The 23,720-nt window shown below is 45.7% G+C and overlaps 3 protein-coding genes across 10 annotated transcripts in view; 1 reads left to right on the top strand and 2 right to left on the bottom strand.

Moving 5' to 3' along the window:
* Positions 1 to 50: 50 nt before the first annotated feature.
* Positions 51 to 2,818, bottom strand: fbxo16 (F-box protein 16). The gene is made up of 8 exons (XM_053881588.1): positions 2,618 to 2,818; positions 2,449 to 2,484; positions 2,179 to 2,385; positions 1,949 to 2,113; positions 1,644 to 1,867; positions 1,357 to 1,459; positions 887 to 1,073; positions 51 to 426 (listed from the first exon to the last, which is right to left on the bottom strand). Exons 1-8 carry the CDS (start codon positions 2,711 to 2,713, stop codon positions 359 to 361), a joined length of 1,086 nt encoding a protein of 361 aa, XP_053737563.1. The 5' UTR covers positions 2,714 to 2,818; the 3' UTR covers positions 51 to 358.
* A 921-nt stretch (positions 2,819 to 3,739) lies between these two features.
* On the top strand, positions 3,740 to 21,384 carry fzd3a (frizzled class receptor 3a). Of its 2 annotated transcripts, none has more exons than XM_053880832.1 (9): positions 3,740 to 3,881; positions 4,830 to 5,247; positions 16,963 to 17,159; positions 17,232 to 17,694; positions 17,782 to 18,081; positions 18,143 to 18,394; positions 18,864 to 19,012; positions 19,752 to 20,009; positions 20,548 to 21,384. In XM_053880832.1, exons 2-9 carry the CDS (start codon positions 5,047 to 5,049, stop codon positions 20,798 to 20,800), a joined length of 2,073 nt encoding a protein of 690 aa, XP_053736807.1. In that variant the 5' UTR covers positions 3,740 to 3,881; positions 4,830 to 5,046; the 3' UTR covers positions 20,801 to 21,384. The 2 variants fall into 2 exon arrangements, with proteins under 2 accessions (XP_053736807.1, XP_053736806.1); XM_053880831.1 differs by having other exon boundaries at positions 19,602 to 20,009.
* The window catches only part of cdc42bpab (CDC42 binding protein kinase alpha (DMPK-like) b), a 51,935-nt gene continuing 49,340 nt past the window's right edge, over positions 21,126 to 23,720 (bottom strand). For 4 of the 7 annotated variants that reach the window (XM_053880826.1, XM_053880823.1, XM_053880828.1 and 1 more), the window contains one exon: positions 21,127 to 23,718. In XM_053880826.1, coding sequence (XP_053736801.1) covers positions 23,587 to 23,718 — 132 coding nt within the window. In that variant the 3' untranslated portion in view covers positions 21,127 to 23,586. Of the gene's footprint in view, positions 23,719 to 23,720 lie in introns of all 7 variants that reach the window. The other 3 variants (XM_053880827.1, XM_053880822.1, XM_053880824.1) reach the window with 1 other exon arrangement.

The following is a 23,720-nucleotide window of genomic DNA, read 5'->3' as shown; positions in this document are numbered from 1 at the left end:
TGTTAGAGTTGAGAGTTAGCTCGGAAAATACTATGACATTTTATGGCTAACACGTTGGACTCTTATTGTTTGCATTTCAAAATGGCAAGCATGACTGATCATGGTTGTGACATTTGGAGGGTTTCTTTGAAGCAGCTGGAGTTGGATTTCAATTACTGTAATCTTTTTCACTTTGTTTACTACGAGCACACAAAAATACGTTTATTTGTAAAGTTCTTAGATGTTGGAAAACAAACTTAATAGCTTTATATATTTGAAAAGAAAATGAACTGGTTTAAGAAAAATAATAACAAGAAAACATCTTTTAACTGGTTTCTATAGCAGAGCTTTTAAAGGATTAAGGTGCCAAACCAGTTGCTCATAACTCTTTTCTCTCGACCTGGGGGTGTGGCGCCAGTCGGAACCACGGCTGGAACAGTGGAGAACCTGCAATTTGGAAAAAAATACACTCTTTAAACCAGTTGTTTTCAATCACATTTGACATTATTAAAAGCACTGTTTGAGCAGGACAGTTCTGCTGTATCTTCTCCTTGTTCTTGCTGGAGTAGTTTTGAAAATATAAAATCTTATTTCCTGCACAATTGTTTTTAATGATTCAGAAGCTTGAAGATTGCTCCATTATATTGCCTTGGTCTTGCATCACTTCCAGCCTAGAGGGAACTCTACCAGCTAACTAAGATCCCAGTGTTGCAAAAGCTTCTTTCCTCCTCCACCATTTTGCACATCATCCCGAATCACACAGATACTCTTTACTATTAAGATAAAATAAGCAGGTCATTCCAATGAAAGCAGTGTTACTCAGGTCCTCCTCTTCGCTGGCTAGTTTGCGTGACCTTTACTTGTTAGTGTGACCTTCACATAAAAGTGGCAGATGGTCCAAACGTACTGGGGATGCTCCTGTGTGAACGCTGGGCTGCTCTCAGTGCCGCCGTGCTCAGTTTTGGTACCGCGGGCCTCACTGGGCCTGGTCGGATCCCAGCGTCTTCCTGAGGCGTCTTCTCCTCAACCACGGCTTTGTCATCACCTCTTGCTAGAGGAGAGTGCGGCTGTCTGGGGTTTGAGGTGAGGAACATCTGTAATTCATATTGAAGCAGGGTTACCATGGAAACCACCGGAGGAAAATGCACTTAAAGGTGCGGGGTGTAGAAGTCACCTGAACAAATCTGAATATATAACAGCGGCTCCACATCCTCCAGTTCACCCTCACCAGCACAGCCCTGACAAAACACCCCTCCTCCTCCTCCCACCTCTTCACGAGCAAACGTGTAAACGTTGCTCCATAATTCATGATTCCTGTCTCTAGACACTCCACGACATTTAGCGGCTGGCTTTGATGTGGAACGGAGCCAGACTCACCAGCGATTTGGCTTTTCGCAATTTGTAATATTTTTCTGTCACGCTGTTCTTCCTCTGCTCGCCAGGGGTCACTGTTGTCCCGGAAACTCTGCTTTTCAATTGCCTAAGAAGATTAAAAGGAGTTTGTTTACTTAAAATAGTCATGAAACTAACACTTATTAGGAACAGTTAATAAATAATTGCTATTGTTTGTTTTATTTTCTTGCTTAGTAGGGCGTGGATTTTAAATGTTTTTGCTCGTATGCTTTGAAAAATGAGTGCTATATCGCTCTACAGAAGCCTCTCACCCTTGCTGCAGTGGGTCCAGATTGTCAAGGTAGTTGTTGCGGAATATGTCTTTGGGTCTCGGGTCAGAACCTCTCCAAGGTGGGGGCTGCTTTAGCTTCTTTCCAGCTGCAGCTGACGCTGAGCGGTTGGAGGAGGGAGGATCTTCCTTGTTGACGTCGCCTGCTCCCCTGGTGGTGACGGTCGCCACGTGATGGTCTTGATGCTTCTGCTGCTGCCAGCCTTTCTGTGGCTCCGTCACATGAAAACACAACATGAAGTACTCAGCCCTGACTCGGACAAATGTCCCTGTATTTGGAGTGCAGACCGGTTTAGTGTTGAGTCGCAGCTCCAGAACCCGTTGGACGTAAAGTCTCTTCCAGGCTCCGTGTTCCAACTGCGAGGGGGAGAAGTCGACGCCCCAGCCCACTTTCAGACACTTGGGTCTCCACAGCTGGTCCAGTTCCACGAAGCCCCGCCAGTGCCAGCTCACCTGAAACATTTGGATCATTCACTTTTCTGAAAGTATGACATCTTCCACATCCTCTCCGCGCCTACCTGAGCGCATCTGCTGAGGCTCCTCGGGTCCAGAAAAGAGAACACGTAGAGGCTGAGCGCCCTGGGCAGCGTGCAGGTGAAGTCCGCAGCCTGCAGAGGGAGCTGTCGAGTCACGTTCAGACTCAGGAAGCGCAGCTGCTGCTGTGAACACCTCAGCAGAAAATCCTGCAGCACCAGCCTCCTCTGTCTGTCCGACCACCTGTCAAACTGGTCGCATGAGAATAAACGGCTGGAGAAAGTGCCGTGTATATTTATGAAAACAACACTCACCCACTTTGACACCAGACTCCGCCTTTCTTCAAAAATCTATTGCGGACGGAGAACAGTATTTTCAACCCTTAGTTTTCGACTTATGATTTACGCATAACGAGACATTAACATTTCGCCCACAGAAACCGTCACTCGGCCTTTCTTAGGACTGTAGATGAGGGGGCGCTACCTTGTTGTTGGAGGCTGGATGGTTCAGCGGAGTCCACGCGCTCAGTTTTGTTTGCATCTTAGCGCAGTTTGGAGAAGCTTTGGTCGCAAGTGGCATCTTTCCGTGAGACCAAAACACACACTTGCAACTTTGTTCTGTCCTGGTTTGGTTGACTGACTCGCCTGCAGAGTCCGACTTCTGCTGCGGATCCCTCGTGAGTCCATTTAGCTTTCCTCCCTGTGCGGAGTTGACTTGTTTCCATAGCAACACTGGACGCACTTTCTGTCTGACACAGAGGTGTGTTGACGTCATCTGCTTCCATACTAGCAAATTCTCAATCTAATACCTGATCCATTTTTAATACGTTTTGGTCCGGTACATTGGAGGTAAAGTTAGACGTTAATAAAAAAAATCACTTTAGTGAGGTCCAACCCAAGATGGCTCCTTTACATTTGAACTTCTCGGCTATTGTCATTCAACAGCGGCTCGTGCACGCATGAGCGGTCGCGCGCATCGAGGACAGAAAACCTGCTGAGAAGGAAAAGTCGTGTGCGTGAAGTTACACATGCCCACGCAGCAGCTAACCGGAAACGGACTTTTTTGCCCTTCAACGCAAACGTCTGATGACGTACACCCGTAATCGTCCTGCCCTTCAATGGTTATATACTGCCATAAACGATCAAAATACAGATTGCTTACATTGTTAATAATAATAGTAGTTTTTAAGATGAATCTGGGGACTAGAGCACTATTCAAATTATGACATTTTATTGAATGGATGAAGATGATGATTATCATCACAGTACTGCTGAATATTTTATATGTAAAAGTATTTTCAGTATTGAAATTTGTAGCGAGTTTGAGATCGTGATGTACAATTAAATGTCACATACAATGTCGAATCTAAAATCTTTTTAACACACTTTTAAACTAATACAGTACAATTTATTTAACATTACAATTTAATTGCGTGTTTTTGTATTATTAAAGAAACACATTTTCTAGCACATACATGTAACTGTTTAGCGTTGACCGTTGACGGTGGGAAATTAAAAAAAGGGGGATGCTTTTATTTTGAAACGTTTGAATGGAAGCCATTTTGAAACATGTTGCCATTGACGACGGGGAGCGCAGGGAGGAGAGGGGGGGGGAGAGAGGGACAGACGAGGCGGACAGGAGGAGAGGAGGGTGCCGCCGCTGGCTGGGGGACATTCACTCATTGTTACCAACTCGAGGAGCGGCGGAGACCCCTGGAACCACACGTGAAACCGCGGACGAGATAAAGGTGAACGCTCGTGAATTCTAGCCGGCCGTCGTCACCTGTTCGCGGTGTGAGCCAGCGCCGCAGGAGGCTGGATCCCAGCGGTGATTCCGGGCGCCGGTGCGAGGCTTCGTGAGCTCCGGGTCACGTAGTCACCATCACTATACGGACCGTCATCTTTTGTCTGCGCTCCGGAGCCTCGATATTTATAACTCAGCTTTTTTTCACCCCCACCGAACCAAGTCAACATCTTTAATAACGAGTCACTTTACAATGCCACTTTCCCGGCAGCTGGTTCTTAACTGGCTGTTTGTATCGGTGCATGCTAACAGAAGAGCTAATATCGATTTAAGCACGAAGATATGTTCAAACCAACACTAATGCCCATCTGCGGAGGGTTATTATTGTTGTCCATAAACTGGGGAGCGTGGTTTGTTTTGGGTGTGTGCAGTCAATTAGCCTTAATGGCGCTATTTCCGCCTTTTAAATGCCATACAAACACCATTTATTCAATAACATTAGCATGTCCATACAGCGACGTTTATGGCTATGACGTCATATTTAACCATAATGCTCACGTGAATCGCTTTTTGTTGGCGTTAATGGCCCCTTACCGACCCTACCGTGCTCATATTTTCAATTCTTGTGAATGAATTTATTTAGCCAGAAGCCTATCCCAGCTACACGGGGTCAAATGCAGGGGACAGATGGACAGGCCATTGCTCAGTACAAAAAGACAACCATTTTTAATGGCATTCAATAGTCAACATGTTTGTGGGATGTAGGAGGAAACCCACCCTCCGCTCCAGCGTTGGATTCAAACCTGCGACCATCTTGCTTTGAGACTGACTCATGAGCCTCCACGCCACTGTGAAAATACTTTCCTATTAAATACTGGAGTGCGCTCTGTGTAAAACAACAATTTAATTCAGTTTCTGCGATGTTTGTTAAAATATCTACCTTTCATTTCAGATCATATTTGGAACAAACCAGGAGGGAGAGTGGTCTTCTCGCTGCACCAGGGCATCTCCCGAGTGATGGATGCCGTCGGCGGCAACCATGTTGGATTACTCAGCGACCCTCTTACAGCCACACTGTGATCTCAACAAGAAGAGTATGAGGATCCCTGCGTGAGTCACCCGGATTTGTTGCCTCCTCCAAGCCAAAAGAGATTCCCAACAGACTCGTCATGGATTTCCTCTGGGCGCTGTCGGTGTCCATGCTGGCCGTGTGCGTCGCCATTCCCATGGATGCGGCGGCGGGCAGCCACAGCCTGTTCACCTGTGAGCCCATAACGCTGCGCATGTGTCAGGATCTGCCGTACAACTCCACCTTCATGCCCAATGCGTTGAACCACTACGACCAGCAGACAGCAGCTCTGGCTATGGAGGTACAGTTGTCAGTTGTGCTTGATGGTGTGGATGAGTTTTATTGATATAAAAGCTCTGTTGTCATGAATAGTCTCACTGTGCATGTCAATGTGCATCATGAATTTATGTTACCAGCAAATTATTTATGATATAAATATGAAACACTACTGAACAAAACACAAACCAGAAAAGGTCGATAAAGATTATAAAGTGTGCATTAAAAAGCAAAAATGAATTCAAAAGTTCGCAAAATTAATTTCCCGGAGGAAATGAAAACCAACATGCTTGAAAAATATTGACCTTAAATTGCCTAAAATGTATTGAATTCAATATAAAATATTTTTTATTATACAGTATGTATTCTTTGGTCATTGTAGTGGTCATTATTTTTAAAGGCCTTTTTTATTGCAATTCTACAAAACTATTTTAAAAATCAGTAAATAATACATTTGGTATTTTAACCTTTTTATATGTCGTTTAAATATGTATTTTTGACGATGCAATAACATTTTATTGTCACCATGCAACATTACCTTACATTAGTCAGTAATAATGTAATAAAATTTAAATGTTCTAACCCACATTCAAAGAAAGGCATCCAATTTGCTCACACATTTTCATAAAAAGGCATCATATTGTGTCTTAAATCTATTGTTTTTACGTGTTATTCTATGGCTACTTTGTTACCAGCTTTTGTTCACTCAAGTGTTTGATGCTATAGACGGAAACGTGAGCCCGGCTTAGGTCTGATCAGATTTTGTTTGAACCTTTGTGGGCACATGTGCCTTTGAGCATTATTATGGAGTAGTTCACTGCTCTTTAGCGTTCGGACGACAAGAATCGCAGCTGGGTTTGTCCGTCGTCACACATCCAAAATGACCTGGTTCACAGGAACAGGTGAGCTTTTGGAAGCTGAGAGCTAAGCTGCCTCACTTCAAATCAGGTGAATAAAAAGAAATTATATAGAACATTAATGCTCTAATAACACATTCTCTGCAGCCACTTGAGTAGTTACACTATGTAATAAAATGACAAAGGAAATGGGACCGCCATTTTTTTCGAGGTGTATCTATGTAGCATTTTCATCACAAGTCAGGCTGGCCGTTTCTCTCTGTTGTGTGTGAACTTGCATTTTAGCGTTTTCAGGCATGTTTGATCCTGATTTGGTTCCTTGTTCAAAGAAAACATGAAGGGCAGGTTTGAGGGGATGTTGATTGTTGAAAAGGTGTCGGGTTCATTGTTGTCTGCTTCGACGAAAACCAGGTTCGACAAGTGACCGACACTTTGTTGAAATGTTTGTGAGGTTCGTGACAGATTTCTCTGGTTGACATCAGGCTTGGTCATTCAGATATTCAGGCGCCTGCTTTGATGGAGGGTGGAGTAGAACTATTATTTTTTTATTTATGTTTAAAATAGAGCATATAAAAGTTGAAAGAGCGTATGAGGTCCCTAAAATTCAAGGCTAGGATCATTACTGCATGCATGAAACAAAATGATATTTCACCTCAAGCACTTGAAGAACATCTAATTTGATAAAGCGGCGACACAGATATAGTGCCATGCAGCCACACCTTACCAACACACACCGCTGTAAATGTCAGGGCCAGTCTGCACAAAGCCACTCTAGGTCGACCGTCTCTGTGGACATCTAGATTACTGTCTCCATGTCAAAGCAGGGAGATAATATTCAAGTGAGGGTCCTCTTTTATTCACCGCCCGATGTTCCTGATACCGGGAGTATCTTATTTGCAGGTGCCGTTTCCTGCAGGCCCAGTAAAGTCACCTCATACCTAAACAGATTTCATTAAATATTAATATCTCTGAGATATTTTTTAAATTATTTTGATATTTAGAAAAAAGACTACTAGTTTTTAAACATTTTTATTATATAATTTTTGATATTTAAAATGAAAGAGAATAATAAATATTATTTATAAATTTCCATTGATAACCTATTCTAATGACAATTTAATGCAACAAGTAATTTGAAGGGAAAAATGTTGAATAAACTGGTCTAGTTTGTTAATATTTTGAAATATTTACGAATTACAAAATATTTCATGAAAATTCCCAGTATGGACTAAAATATTGTGTTTAATATATTTTAAGGAGTTATTTGGAGAGTGTAATTATGTCATTTAATATTTTAATGAATTCAAAATTTGTGAAGAAGAAAGAATTTCTTAATTTTTTTTCCAGCACTAATATTACATTTATTTTCTGTCTGTACCTTCTTCAAGGTGTTTTTTTTTTTTTTTGCTGTGTAATGACCGAAGCTCATCCTGGCGTTAAGTCAATGTTTTGATGTTTCGATCGCCGGACAAATTGAAAGGTTTCCGTCTGCGTGTTACAGATGTTTTATCCTCTTTAGATTTTCCAACACAATCACGGAGCAGATGCGTCTGCTCGTTAACCTAATCCCGTCTTTTATACATGCTGATCCGGCTTCAAGCTCAATCTATCGAGCAATTAGTGTGTGAGCTGGATCCAAACATTAGAGTGATGCTCTGTTTGCATGTGTGTGTTCATGTGTGTACGTGTAAAAGCCCATCCAACTATATTTAACTCCCCGGTCGGCTCTCACGCTGTTGCCGGCTCCTGTTTCACTTGTCACTTTTACACTTTGACCCCGTCCCGGCTGGCACAGCGTGGAGCGTGGAGCCTGACTGGCCATCTGTGCTGCTCCACCTCGGTGCTCTGACACACCCTGGAGTGAGCGCTGAGAGACGGATGGACTGACTGACGGATGGACAGAGGGAGGGAGGGAGCGAGGAGTGCGTGCCGAGAAAATCCAGGGTTATGTAACTTGTGAATATACTCGACTGACTCTTGAGAGCATCACTTCAAACAGCATCACACACTCGGATTCATCTTTGAACATGATGCTCCGACCCGGATCAGATATTCACTCTCAACTGGGTCTTTCTGTCTCTTTTTAAATATCTTCATTAGAAATATATGCTTATGGAGCTCGCTTTATGTTGCATCCAAAGTGCTTTGCTATATTTCCATTTCAAAAGTCCAGTCAAATGGGGTTAAATGATTTCCTCAGGTATGTAGAAAGGCCAGAGACTTTTTTAGTTGTGTGTTCGTAATGTACTCAAACACACAACGTCCTATTGTGAGTCATGAAGAACCCAAATGAGAAAACTTGTCATTTTTGAGTGGATTTACATCATGGCTCCACAATTATGTCGATATTATAATCACAATTATTTACTGTGTTATGGATTTTTTTCATACAAAATGAACCTTTAAATAACAATAAATGGTAAGAATTATAACAATAAATGGACCCATTAATGTGGGGTTTACCAAGCACTAGTAACATGAGTATGCTAATAAAGATTGCAAACACTTTGGGAAAAGCAATGGAAACAATTACAGGAATGAATACAGCTGTAATGTATACCCGCTCTATTTACCCCGCCATTCCGCTCTGGCGACCATTTAACATGATGCGAATTTGTGAGCGCCATAGTGGCTAACAACAGCTAGCGGTCATGCAGGTGGGTTTGGGCTGTGTGTTAGCCATCCATTTTCTTTGGTTGTACAGACTGTATGTAGCTATACTGTAGGGCTCAGATGTACACAAAGATGCGTAAATCTGGCTGCAGTCTGTAAATGTACGCTTTGCCAACAATTAGTAGAGTTTATTCTCCATAAATCACAAATTAGATTGCCATATTTGGATGTACTGATTTGAGCATTATTTGGTTTGCATTGTTCCTTGCTTTATGAGGCTAAAAAAATGTTTTCAAGGAGAGAAATTTAAGAAGTGGACACATCTATCGCTTGAAAATTCCTTTTTAAAGGTAGAGTCAACATTGTCGTAATGAAACCATTAGGTCAGCATAAGAGCAAAATATGTAAAATAGAGGTACATTTGTAAAACTATGTCTGCATGCCTGGGGACGTTTCTTCGTAGGTCACTAAAATCTGTGATTTTATGTAAAGTCTGCGGCGAAGCTGAACATTTGCAGTCTGCCGAGCTGCTGTTCAGGCTCTTAAAAAGACTCGGACTAGTCCTGAAGCAAAGGTGTCAGAGCATGCTGCGTGTCACGGTCGGCTGTGTATAGGGCTCCCCACTGCTGCATGGTCCAGTTCTGATGCGTACTCGCTCTATATTGAACGTTCAGCATAAATATCTCAGAGTGTACGTGTGTGTGTGTGTGTGTTGGCACTGAAAAGAAAGTGAGGCGCTCCTGGTTTAGTTGGTCTTCACTTTGATTGGTCATGGATGCACAATTAAGTCTCTTTTAGTGCTGGTTTGGATTAAGGGAACCGCAACCGGGTCCAAGTGGCGCAGACTACGCGTCTGTCCGACTCTTGTTTTCCAACTAAAGCACCTCGATCCAGTTCATGGGAGAATTCAGGCTTATAAGATGTTGACGCTGCCCAAATGAGAATTGACAGTTGATTTTAAAGGGCATTCGACTGCGTGAATGGCCGCCATAATGATGATGAATGCCCCGCACCGTGGAGAAGCTGGAAGTTGGACGCCCACCAATCCCTGCTGTTCTCGCAGTTCTCCACCAAAGTCCTTGAAGTGTCGTGTCGCGACTTTTCCCATTCAGGCTTTTCTTCTCTGCTTTCTGTCAACGCATGAGCGTTTTCTTCATTAGCATCTTGAGGTTTCTAACGTGACAAATGATCACAAAAGGATCAAGTCTGGTCTCCACGACGAGCGTCCGTCTAAACATTTCAACTAAGTGGCTGTCAAACTCGGGGATTCTCCGTCTTCGCCTTCGTCTTCCTCGCTGACCGCTGAATGACCTCCCAGTTGAAGTGGGCCAGAGGCCTCGGGGCTGGGAAATGGCTACTTCTATGCCACAATAATACTGTTCCACATACTCGGCAGATAAGTGAGAGCGTGGAGGATTTGAGTGACTTTACAATAAGAGAAGTGGCTAAATCCTCTTGGTGAGGGCTACTGTAGCGCTGTATGGAGGCCATGAATGAAGCCCAGTGTGGGCTCATCTCTGCATCAAAAGTAGATGACACTGGGATCAATGATGCTGTGGGTTTCATTATGTCCTTTGCAAGAGATTTCAGCTGCCTTTCACACTTTTTGGGGTCAGAGAAAAGGGCGCTAATTACCCTGATTTTTTTTTTGGTTTTTTTTTTCAAACTACTTAACTACACAGCTCCGAGCTCAGGTGCAACTGAACTCAGCCCAGATATGTCTGTCTTACTGAAGATGAAAGTTGGGAATTGAAGTTGTGACCTTTTGAATTCTGCTAATAAAATAAGGGGGAGAGTCTCTTAGAGGGAACAAAGCTGCGACAAGCAAAACATGAGGTGTCAACATAGCAGACCTGAAAATAGCTACAGTGAGAGGACACACTGCTTCATGAGTCCACATGGAACCAAACATAAAAACATTTTGAGTTGCTTGTGCTTGACCTCCCACACAGGTTACCAGAGGTGTATGGACCTCTTAAAGCCCTTATCTACATCCTTTACATACAAAGAAGCCCTTCATTGTGGAGTCGTCATCTTGTGTTTTTAATCTCATTTTTTTCCAATAAGAAGCCCACATTTGCTCTGAAGGTCTCTGAGACAGGCAGGTCCCTCCACTGACTTCATGATTCATTTCTGATAGCTGAATGCGGCGTAGATTGGGAGACATCCTCCCAGGTTTCTGTTCAGGTCATTAGAAGGACAATACTATTGTGAGGAAGAGAAAGGAAATGGAGGTGGTCACGTGACTGTGATGGTAATGAGTTCGGGGACGTATCTTCAAGCTCAGGCCGGTGGCTCGTCTGAAGATGCTGATGACTGCAAATCACGTCTAGCAGAGGGGAAATAAACAAATGAGCCCACAAGGACCCTGTTGAGGTCCACTTGTGTCTCCATGTTGCGTTTTGTTGCTGCACAAAGACTTGTCGCAGCGCTGCTATCAATCGACTGGCTCCCACTTACTCGTGTTTCAGCTTTAAATCTCAAGTTCACAGCTGGTCCCGTCACTGTGCATCATGTTACAAGTGTCGTGCTCACCAACCCAGATACTCCACCCAAGCGCCGCGAGGTGTGCCTGTGCTGAGGCAGCGCTCCGGCGGCGCACACCACACACATCTGTCTGCGGAGAGGTGCGACACCAGTTTATTGTGTTTGCTAGTGAAGATGTATCGTAGTTAAACACACACTGACACAGACACACTACTGGAGCTTAAATCTCCGCCAGCGTGACCTGGGGAAGAAAGGAGCCCCTTGTTTTATTTAATGTCGGACACCGTGTTTATTGGCTGCAAAGTGAAAGAGAGGAACATCCAGAGAGCGAGTCCACAACAACACAACAGCTTTGTCTGTTTGTGTGACACAACGCAAGGTTTTCAAACACTTTCTTAGCGCCGATTGACACGGCTGACTCAGTCGACCATCTCTCTCCTCCCTCACCCTCTCAGCCGCCCCCTCCCATATCTTTTGTCCTCCCCCTCCCCCTACGCAGGGCTCACCCGTTACCCAGGAAACACTCCCAATTGTGCGGTTAACAAAGAGTGTGGAGGCTTTCTTGCCTCCCGGGAGGTGGTCCTCTCCGCCCTGCACCCTGACCTCCTCGAACCCCGCTCTCCTCCCTCTCGCTCCTCCTCCTCTGATGCATCACCCGTTGCCAGGACTCTAAGCTTGAAAATTCGGGGAATTGCAGTGGCACTAGAAGTGAAAAAAGCACGGGGGGATAAGAAACAGGGGGGATGCTGGGAAGAGAGGTGACCTGGAGGTTCGTCACCAGCTTCTTTGTCAGCAATTCATCAGTCACCGCGTTCCAGCAGCTTCTCAAAGCTTTCATTAAAAAGTAATTACTCCTGCAATTAGGGAGGTCTTCAGCCATGTTTGGGCGACCTTCGCCAGATTAGCGGGAGGAGTTGGGGGGGGGGGTTAATAATTAATATCACATCCATCTTGATCTCATTCAAAAACACTGTATAATCCTGAATCTGCAGGGAGGTGAAACTGAGGTCACCAGAGTTGTCAATGGGACAACGTTGGGTTTTAACCCAAAAATTATACACGTATGTTAATGAGGCGAATTTATGTCCACAACATGAATGTGATGTTTTGTTCCAGAGAGACTATCAAAATGAGTCAACAAAAGCGTTGCTAATTGATCTGCTGATTTTTGTTTGTGTTAGAGTCGTTGCTTGTTGATATGTTAGTGACGTTTGCTTGGTGCTGGTGGAGCAGTGGAAAGACCTGGAGGAGCTTCTTAACATTGATCGACATAGATGGATTGTTTTTTTAACGTCAGCTCATGTCAGCACACGGAGGCCTGTCCTTCATTGGGTGGTGAATATAATGGCAAGCTTACGTGATGTATTTCACTATGTGCTTTTGACCATATCCTCTGTTTATATTTTAAATATCTTGTCAGAGGTCGGTAGCTTCTTAGTGTCACCTTTTTAATAGGCTTTTGAAACAGGGAGTAAACAAATATGGCGCCCGGGATGGCGAAGCTTCAAAGGTTTGAGAAGGGTAAAAGCTTTTGATTTTGCTCATATTCAGTGAAATTATCAGGCAGAAACACCCTTTTAATGAAAATCTGAAAAATTCAGGACGACCAATTCTTCACGTTTTGCAGTTTAGGGTGTCCTCAGGATGCCTAGACGCCCCTTGAGCTAAAAGCCTGTCATGTAGGTTTCCATTTGAGATGGTGTATTGAGGTCAACCTGATGCACCTAAGATGTTAGCAATGACTTTTTTTTTCCTAAATACCAGAGCATCATAACGTTGCACCAACACTGAATCCGTCCGAGTGCTCAGTTTAGCTGCCTAGTTTCAGATAAAAAATTATTCAGCTGCACTATAGTTTTGAGGCGACCAATCGGTGACATTGCCAAACCAGTTCTGGTATATTGTTGCGAGCTAATCTACACTGTTTATTGGATTTAAGCCGTCGCCCAGTGAGACTCCTTTCCTGCTACACCGCGAAGGCATAGATCGTATTGCAACATGCATTTTTCATGATGCCCGTCGATGTCTTGTTGTGAATTACCATAGATATTATAAATATTTATACCTCCACAGCAGTAGGAGGAACAATGTTTACCTCATTCTGCCATCAGAAACTAGAGGGTCATCAAAAGGAATTTCATGAAGAAGACCTAACAGTTCTGTTCCTCATATATCAGTACATCTGAGATGTGATCATGTGGCTGACACTGCGGCAGCGTCTGGTCGATGATCTCCAGCACAATTCCATGAATATCTAATGACCGTAGCAGTGAGATTGAATGACATTTTAGAGTCTCTGCCTCCAGCGTGAATCATTAGTCAAGCCTGTGCTGCAGGAGAAATGTGGTCCAGTGGCTCAGCAGCTGTTTGCAGCGTGACCATTAACACTTAAACCCCCGTTGGCTGCAAGATGTTTGTTTGGGCTGCTGCTGGCCAGAGCCATATGTTCCGTCCAGCAGGAAGACTCGGCTGCAATAAAGCTGAAGTAGGTGGAGGATGGGAGGTGGGTGGGTGGATGGATGGATGATGGAGTGTAAAAATAGATAAATAGCAACGCGATGAATAGGACGAGCAGTTTATTGTAAGTAGATCAGTGCCACTCGCCGCTTTTATATTTATTCAACCGTTGTGCTCCAAGATTCTCCGCGTTCGTGGCTCGGCACACTGTGTTCCGTGGAGCGGATCGGTGGCCTGCGGGCGCCAAAACAGCAGGAGAGCAGAGATGGAAGTTCACTTTAGCTGAGTTAGATCATGTTTGAGTTGGTCACTAATGTAGGAAGTCATGTCAGGAAAGATGCAGGACTAGAGCTGACATGTTGTCAAGAAAGTATGGATGGGGTGGCCACCGAAAGGCATGAGACTGAAGAATAACTGCAGAAATATGCTGTCTTCTTTCTTTGTCATTTTACTTAAAAATAAACGTTCACCTGATCTGGCTGCCCTCAGAACACATTTACACAACAATTCAAGAGTGTGTGGGCAGCAGTCGAGCCAGAATTCTACGTGTTAGATCTGAAACACAGAACACTGAAAACAAAGCCTTCAGTTTTGTTTCTAAATAACATACAATACACTTAAAAAGACACGTGTTTGTTAAAGTTAGTATTATAGCATATATATAGCATTATTTATAATGTTAAAAATATTCATTTGCTATTCTTATTATCACATAATTTCTGTTAATATTGTGTTGACCCTTCAAATGTTCAAATTATTTCCTATTATTTTTAATGTGTTTTCTAAAAATATTATCAAATTTAATGTAAACACATTTTTTAGTACATTTTTGTCCTGTGTATTTTTCTTTTTCTTCATTAAATCTTGTGAAATCTGAAATGTTTTACACTTTTGCTGAATCATATTAGCATTTATTTACATGATAATTTAATCATTTTCATGTAGAGATTAATTTTGCATACAAATGTGCTTGTGTGTGACCCAGCAACTATTTGTATTTCACAAATAACATAATACGTTTAAAAAACAAATGCTTCTTAAAGTTATTTTTGGTTTGCATCCATCTGTCTTTCACCTTTTAAAACAATATAAGTGACATTTTATTCCTTGTTACCGAGCTTCTCGCTGGTTACTTTACATTTGACTCTCGGGCCTCGAGAAACAAACACAGCACAGTGGCAACGTTTATTTGATTTTAAGAAATCAGCCTAATGTATTTTTCTTTTAATCTCATTGTCTTACTCTAAGTGAAGAGATTTTGGTCATGTGACTGGCATCTCACATTCCAAAAAAGGTCCGGCCTAGTGCTGCCTAAAGTCACGGGACGTGAGAGATGTGCGAAGAAAGAAACGTCTTCATTATTATATGATTAAAAAAAATAGAACAACCGGATGAAACCAGTGCATGTGTGGTGAATTAGGTTGTGTGTCATGTGACGGAAGCATTTCACGTTGAATTTCCACAAATGTTTAAAGAACCTTGTTTTGCTGTCTTGGTTCTGCAGGGTGGATATTGCATGCGTCGCGGTCGTTCGGGGTCACGGCGACTCACATTCCCGGAGTATGATGTCACTGTAAAGTGATGCTCAGCGAAACGTGATGACTCCATTTGTGCAGAAGTGATTCGATCACGGGTTGATTGATCTCAGTTATGACAGGCGTGCAAACTCACCTAAAGTGGTTTATTGCTGAGAAAATGAGGCGCTGCGGCGACGCCTCTCTCGTGGTATATGACCTCAGTAAGAGACGCAAACTGGCAGAATGGTGTCCTGCATTATTTTTATTTTTAGTTATTATTTTTTTTTTTTTCATAATGGATGAGGTTGTGTTATATTGTGTCTTGGTTATTTTTATTTTAGAATTTTTTTTTTATTTAAAAAAAAAAATTTTTCATGCTCTCTTTTTTTTCATAAATTGCAAATGCATGTGAAAACATTCGAAAACATATTCTTCATATTTAGTTTTGACATGCATTTGTTAATTTTAGTTTTTTGGTTTGTAGATACAATATTTTTGTACATTTCATTTTCCTGAGTGGAATTTAAATTATGTAAATTAAATCATATTTAATCAAAGTAGTTAATGTAATAAATATGTCATATATAACATTGTTTATGATATTAAAAACATTTATTAGCTATTCTTATTATCACAAATGTTCAAATTATTCCAGATTATATTTTTTTAATATTCAATTCAAAAAGATTTATTGTAAACATTTTTTCAGTACATTTTTGTCCGGTGTATTTTTTATTTTTCTTTATTAAATATTATGAAATATGAAATATTTTACACTTTTACTGACTCCTGCTGAGTCATATTAGCATATATTTCCGTTTTTATTTATAATTAAATGACTGTCATGTAGATACTGAAATATTGTGTACAAATGTGCTTGTATGTGACCCAGTAAATATTTAGTTTTAGTTTGTATTAATTCCTTTACAGTTGATGCACACAGTGAATTGTTCCCATTGTGTTCTGTGTGCAAAACTTTGAGCTAAACTCTAGGAGCCTTTCCAGACCTGACGTTTCTTTGAAGCGAATGATGTAGCGAGGAGTCTGGACAAAAAGAGCTTCATCAAAAGAGTTTAGATATGAATATTTATCTCAGGTACGGTGGATGTATTCTGAACTCTTGTGCGTCCATCGTGTCCTTAAAAATCCTAGAAGGGAAGTGAAGAAAACCTCATTCCCTCAAACCTCACAGCTGCTCCGCAGCCGCAGGGTGGCTTTAATTCGGCTCATGTCAAGACTGAAAATTCTTCCGAAATGTCTTTGTCTTGATTCAGAACAAAGCAGAATCTGCTTGACAAACACACTGAAGGTTTGAGCAAACACACGGACCCTTCCTCCTTCATATCCCCTCTGCTAACATTTAAATTTGGGGGGAGGGGGGCTGCTCTGGAGGGGTGTGGCTGGAGACTTTCTGTCACACAAAGGTGCAGGTTAATGGCAGCCGTGCTCCGCAGACATTAGCATATGAACACCCCGCACAGACTCCCTGCACTCACAAGCGCCTCCTGGCAAAGGCGTTCAATATACTTCCGCTGGCATTTCTCCGTCCGTCCGTCAGTCGCAGCGTGGTCCGGCCCGCTGCACAATGGCCCTGTCAGCAGTGTGTGTCCCGGAGGTTGGAGGGATTATGAGGAATGGGGCCAGTGTTGTTTTTAAACTCATCTCCAGAAACTGTCAGATGTTCTGCTCCATTGCTCTCTTTGTCCTGCCCCCCCAACACTGGCCCACATTTCCAACTTGGAGCAACAGTCTGTCCCTGTCAGCGTGTCGGGTCAATGGTCTTCACCGAGGTCTCCTGTGTGTCCGCAGCCCTTCCACCCCATGGTCAACCTGCAGTGCTCGCCGGACCTGCGCATGTTCCTGTGCGCGCTCTACGCCCCCGTCTGCACCGAGTACGGCCGCATGACGCTGCCGTGCCGCCGCCTCTGCCTGCAGGCCAAGAGCGACTGCTACAAACTCATGGACATGTTCGGGGTCAGCTGGCCCGAGGAGATGGACTGCAACAGGTCGGGACAAGAAGCGCTCCCAGCTGTGACCCGCCCTCCGCGACCTCCTCACCACTCTTGTTTCCCGCCCAGGTTCCCTGACTGTGACGAGCCCTACCCTCGACGTGTCGACCTGCTCTCCGTCTCGGAAGCCACCGAGTCCCCGGCCGCCGTCCAACGGGACTACGGCTTCTGGTGCCCGCGGGAGCTGAAGATCGAGCCGGAACTGGGCTACTCCTTCATGGGCGTGCGCGACTGCTCGCCTCCATGCCCCAACATGTACTTCACCCGCGAGGAGCTGAGCTTCGCCCGCTACTTCATCGGCGTGGTCTCCATCGTCTGCCTCTCGGCCACGCTCTTCACCTTCCTCACCTTCCTCATCGACGTGTCCCGCTTCCGCTACCCCGAGCGGCCCATCATCTTCTACGCTGTCTGCTACATGATGGTGTCGCTGGTCTTCTTCCTGGGCTTCCTGCTGGAGGACAGAGTCTCGTGCAACGCTGCCGCTCCTGGCAGGTTCCGAGCTTCGACTGTGACTCAGGGCTCCCACAACAAGGTGAGGTTGGAAGGGACTCAGTCATGTCTGTGTGTGTGTGTGTGTGTGTGTGTGTGTGTGGTCACTGACCCCTGCTCCGCCCTGCAGGCCTGCACCCTCCTCTTCATGGTGCTCTACTTCTTCACCATGGCCGGCAGCGTCTGGTGGGTCATCCTGACCATCACCTGGTTCCTGGCCGCCGTCCCCAAGTGGGGCAGCGAGGCCATCGAGAAGAAGGCGCTGCTGTTCCACGCCTGCGCCTGGGGGATCCCCGGGGTGCTCACGGTCGCGCTGCTGGCCATGAACAAGATCGAAGGCGACGGCGTCAGCGGCGTGTGCTTCGTGGGCCTGTACAACCTGTCGGCACTGCGCTGGTTCCTGCTGGCGCCGCTGGGCGTCGACGTGGTGGTGAGGAGCCGCTTTTTCTCCAGGCACTTCCTTGGCTTGCTCTGACCTTTGACCTCTCCAGGTGGGGGTGGCGCTGCTGCTGGCAGGGATCGCGGCGCTGAACCGGGTCCGCATGGAGATCCCTCTGGAGAAGGAGAACCAGGAGAAGCTGGTCAAGTTCATGATCCGCATCGGGGTCTTCTCCGTGCTCTACCTGGTGCCGCTGCTGACCGTGCTGGCCTGCTACCTGTACGAGAGCAGCCACCGGCCCACCTGGGAGACCACCTGGGTGCAGGAGCGGTGCCGGGACTACCACATCCCCTGCCCCTACCAGGTACAGAGCAGCACCACCTGTGGTCCCGTACCTTCCCGACACAGTCACCTGATCAGATTTACTTACACCACCTGAGCCCAGGCTGTGATGATCATTCTCTCCTGTGCTGCTGTCACTTCCTGTCAGCTCCTCCACTCCCACCTGAAGCTGCACGCGGAGGAGGGATGTTGTAGCTGCGCTTGTGCTACACCCATCTGTTGTGCTGCTGTGTGTCTGCACTTGTTTGACTTCGCTTTCAATCCCTCCTCCTCCCACTCGCCTCCTCATTTATTCTATCAATCCTGAGCCTGTTCTCTGCTTCACATTGTGCTTCTGCAGCTCCACATTGTGTAGTACTCACACACACTGACACTCACACACACTCACTCCCGCCGGGGGCCACAAGTGGGCGAACAAGCCCCGTGTGGTCCGATCCGCCCACGTGAACACGCGGTGATTCACGCTTCTTTCTTCCTGTGTCTGAGCCCAGGTGGAGAGCACCAGTCGCCCGGACCTGGCCCTGTTTCTGATCAAGTACCTGATGATGCTGGTCGTCGGAATCCCCTCAGTCTTCTGGGTCGGCAGCAAGAAGACCTGTTTCGAGTGGGCCAGCTTCTTCCACGGCAAAAGACGCAAAGAGTACGTCGACCTGTGTGTGTGTGTGTACTTGTTTATCCTAGTGATGGGTAGCTGAGGTCTCATGACACAGTATCATAAGGTTGGTGAGGTTTCATGAAACAGTGTCCAGAGGCCACCAGAGGGCGCTGTCTGCTGTAAAACGTTTGGACTGGAACAACAAATTCAATGAAACCTCACATCATTTCGAAACCAAGAGCGCCATCTAGTGGCCTCTGAACACCACAACACTGTTTCATCAACTCTGCAGTACTGTTTCATGATACCTCACCGACCCATCACTAGTTTATCCTGCCTAGTGGGGACCAATTCTTGACAAGACACTGTCTTTTTGAGGACCGTATGCCTTCGTGGGGTCCATCTTGCAGGACCCCATGAGGTTAAGCCTGAATTTGAGGTTTTGGGTTTCAGTCCTAGTCAGGTTTAGGGCTGAGGCTGAGAGGCTGGGGAGACCAGTGAGACGTCCCCATAAGGACAGCAATACATACGTGTGTCACCTCAGACTGGTGCGGGAGGGTCATGTGACCTGAGAGCAGGAAGTGGACACTGAACACGCCCCCCTCTGCACCCCTCGCCCCCCTTCCAAACTCAGAGCGCTAACCCTGTCTCCCACTGGCTGTTCCCCCCCACCTCCCCTCCTCCACCGGGCCTCCACCTTCCCCCTCTCCCTGCCCTCCCTCCTCCAACTGACCCTGCCTCCCTTCTCCTCCCCCTCCCTCCCCCCGTCGTCCTCCCCCCGCAGCGGGATGGTCAACGAGAGCCGCCAGGTCCTCCAGGAGCCGGACTTCGCCCAGCTGCTGCTGCGGGACCCCAACACGCCCATCGTCCGCAAGTCCCGGGGCACCTCCACCCAGGGCACCTCCACCCACGCTTCCTCCACCCACCTGGCCATGCTGGATGAGCCGCCCAGCGGCAGCACCAGCCGGGCCGGCTCGGTCCGCAGCGGCCGGTCCAAGGCCAGCAGCTACCACGGCAGCCTGCAGCGCTCCAGAGACGGGCGGTGAGTGCACCACACTGTAAGACCCGAGACGGATTTAGGAACGGCTCACAAACATTCATTCCAGTGGTGAAAACCTGGAATGGACTTTACTATTTGCAGTGGCTTTCTGATTTATTTGGACGTAAAATGCATAATCAGGGATTACGGAACGTTCCGGTCAGTTAAGCTGCCAAATTTCAGTGTTTCTAGACGACCACGTCAATTAAACTAGCAGCAGAGGAACGGACCTTGTTTGATTTAGCAAAAGTAAAATCTGATGGGGATTTGTGATGAACTGATTGGATTTCTTTGAACGGAGTCATCTTTTTCAGAAGGTGGCGCTCTACGTTTTAAAGTGATGTGGTGATTCATGGGCATAGTTTTTCGATGCCAACATTAGAGTGCCATCTAGTGGCGTCTGAAACCAACCAGACCTGGCATGGATGTGGAATTTTTAACTGGCTCCATTGAAGAAAAATGAAGCCAACCATATTTACTGATCTAGTTTAACTGAAGTGAAGGCTGCAGATTTAAGGGTCGTCTCCTCTCCTGACTCCAGATACACAGCGTCCAGCTTCCGCCCAGTCGATGACCTGCTCCCTTACGGCAGCCTCCCACGTCTCAAAGACCCGTCGGAGACGCGCCACTGCAGCACGGGTCGGCTGGACTCTCTGTCCCGCCACAGTTCCACACAGAGGCTGGACAGCCAGTCGCGGCACAGCAGCATCCGAGACCTCAGCTCCACCGCCCAGGCGGTGCTGGCCGCACCCGGCAACGGCATCCACCGCGTGATGGAGGAGGACGCCGCCTGAGCCCAGAGCCGCCGATCCTTCCCTTTAACATGCTCCTCAGAATGTTCAGACAGCTTCGGCGTCGACCCCAAGGACTGTTTGATGCAGACTCGAAGAGACACAAGTGGAACAGGCCAGACTTGTTATTTAAACCTGCTGATTTTTCACAGAACATTCCTTCATTTAAAGGAGACACAGTGAGGACGAAAGCGAGTCCAGACTTCTGCCTTACAAACCGGTCCATTATCGCTTCATGTTCCCAATAACGTGTCCTTACTTGTACATAGCTGCTCCCACAGATGCGCCATGTTGTTTGTTTGACTCTCTTTTTGAATAAAGGTTTTATATAAAAGAAGGACAGACGAGTGGTAACAGCCCTCCGCTTTATTGAAATACATCGGAGTCGGGTTAATATGAGCTCTGTCCGCACGAGTGCGGCAGCCAGTTTCATTACATCGCTTTTGTTTTGACCTTACACCTTAAATATTCTTGTGCAAAAGGAATCTACATCACCTGTAGTGGGTTATCCTCATGAAACACCCAAAACCGTTAAAAAAAGAGAAAGCAAGTCCAAATAAAACAAACCGAAAAAAAAACAAATGATTACATCTATAACATGCAAAACTGTACAAATTATTACAAAGCTAGAAAACAAAAGTGAAGCACGATATGACAGAGGTTTCCGAGAGAACGTGTGAAATGCGAAGGCGTTTGAGTTTGACAAGAGATTTCGTCGCCATGTCGCTCCTGGAGCCTTCTGTCGACCCGTTTTCTTCCCCCCCTGCTCCGCCTCCCACTGTTTCCTGAGTTTCTTCAACCAGCTTTAACGCGGGCTCCAGGAGACTCTCGCTCCAGTTCGGAAATTACAACCCGCTGCGACGCTTCACCCTCGTACAAAGTGGAATAGTTGGAAAGTAAAAACACTCGGAATGAGTTAGTGGAGCTCGGCCGGAATGATCCCCAGAAGATGGTTCCCTTTCTAACCAGAGTATTCTACAGAGAACGAATGATAAAGAGATAGTTGGGTTCAAGGCGAGTTTAAATCCGTGTTAACTGGGATGAAGTAAAACCTGGTGTGGATCCAGGCTCGATCATTTTACAGTTTAATCACAGCTAAACGGAAACAAATACCTTACAGTAAAACCTGTCATGGATTTCTGAGCATCCGCAGGATTTAAACACAAGTGCAGTAAAAGTAAAACCTGCCGTGAAGTTAGGAATATTTACTGGATTCATCTTTTTGTAGTACAACTAAAAGTAAAACCCGACACATATCAGACGGCCTTCACCAGGTTCGTAAAGTACAGCCAACAGTAAAACCTGGAACAGATTTCAGATCCATCTTCAAGATAACGGTAGAGCAACGGTAAAACCAGTAATGGATTGAATAAAATCTCGCCGAGTGAAACCCAGCATGGACGCATAATTTATCAGCGTAAACTCAGATCAAACTGAAGTAATACACCTAGTGTTTGGCATCAGTGAATCACACGCAAAATCAGACATGGATTCCAGAGTATTTACCAGATTTATCTAACATTAGGTCAGTCAAAGTGAAACCTGACCCAGACTTGGAACATGGATCCAGGAGGCATTTGTAGATTCCTCTTAGTGTTTTTAAAGAGCGGAGGTAAACTCCGACATGGATTTAAGACTTGATTTAGCAGAGGTAAAAACCCGACATGGACTCAAAAATCTTGCTCCTTAGTGAGTTACATTCTGCATTTCGTCACCGACAGCTGCGGAAAGTTTCCCTCTTTTAGTGTTTTTGGTTACGACCGGTCCGGCAGAGGAACCGGAGCCGATGTGGGGAGCACGGGAAGATAAAAGGCATAAAGTGGAGAACACGAGCTCAGTGTGTCAAACTGTGTGACAGAAGTGTTCACGGCAGTAGTGTCCATCCACGCGCACTCTTCACTCGATAAAGTGGGGAGAAACTAAAACCACACGACTTGTGTTGTACATGAAAAAAAAAACCCAAAACAAATTCAAATCCAACTAAAGTGGTTTAAAATGGCTTCTCGTGAATAATAATCATAGAAACAAACCCCAAACTCACGCAAAAGAAAAGGAGTCACAGAGGATATTTGTCTGCCTCAGAGTTCATAGCGTCATATATTACTCTCTACTTTCAACTTATTTACATTATTGTGGCAGGGGGGAGGGGTTTGGTTGTACAGCAAACATCTAGAGGGCGCTGTTGCTCTGACGGAGGACGTCACCTGCTGTTCCATAGCTTTTTGCTGAAAATCTTATAAAGTCACTGCACTTGAAAATCCTTGCTTTTTTTCCCATACATTTTAAAGTTTTCTCAGCGTGACACCCGAAAGGAGGAAGCCAGGGGTCGAAACGAGGGGAAGGGCCCCGAGAAAGAAAGCCTCCCTTACCGTAACTAAGACTGATAAATAAATTAAAATATTGTCCCCTAAAACCATGAGGCTCCTATGTACAAGTACAAATCTCTTCCACCAATATCCTCTTTTTTTCCAGGAGTCACGTGACCAAAAAGAGTCAGGGGGTTGCTGGGGGGCTCTTGTTCCTATGAAGCACACATGCACGCACACACACACACACACACACGCTGGCGAACGCAAACACTCACACACACACAGCCTCGAGCATCTCTAGGCCCCAAAATCTGCGAGAGGAAGTCAGCGCCCAGGGGACGCAGTGGGAAGAGTGTTCAGCAGGGGGCAGCAGTGGGCAGGCGGTGCAGTTCTCTGGGCAGTGACGGGAGATTCTCTTTTTTTTTTTTCTTCTTCTTTAGGGGGAAGCGTGGCGGAGGCTGTGCTGGGGTGGGGGGGGACTCATGTGTCCCAGCCCATCCGGTCTGTGCTCTCCAGGGACAGAGACTTGGTCTTGTGGGGGGAGGCGGGGCTGGGTGGGCTGCTGAAGGTGGAGCTGTTGGAGGCCGTGGAGTGTCGGGGGGAGTCCGAGTCCT

This window comes from Synchiropus splendidus, chromosome 12, assembly GCF_027744825.2.
Source record: "Synchiropus splendidus isolate RoL2022-P1 chromosome 12, RoL_Sspl_1.0, whole genome shotgun sequence".
Lineage (NCBI taxonomy): Eukaryota > Metazoa > Chordata > Actinopteri > Syngnathiformes > Callionymidae > Synchiropus > Synchiropus splendidus.
This window is presented reverse-complemented; position numbering and strand designations above follow the sequence as displayed.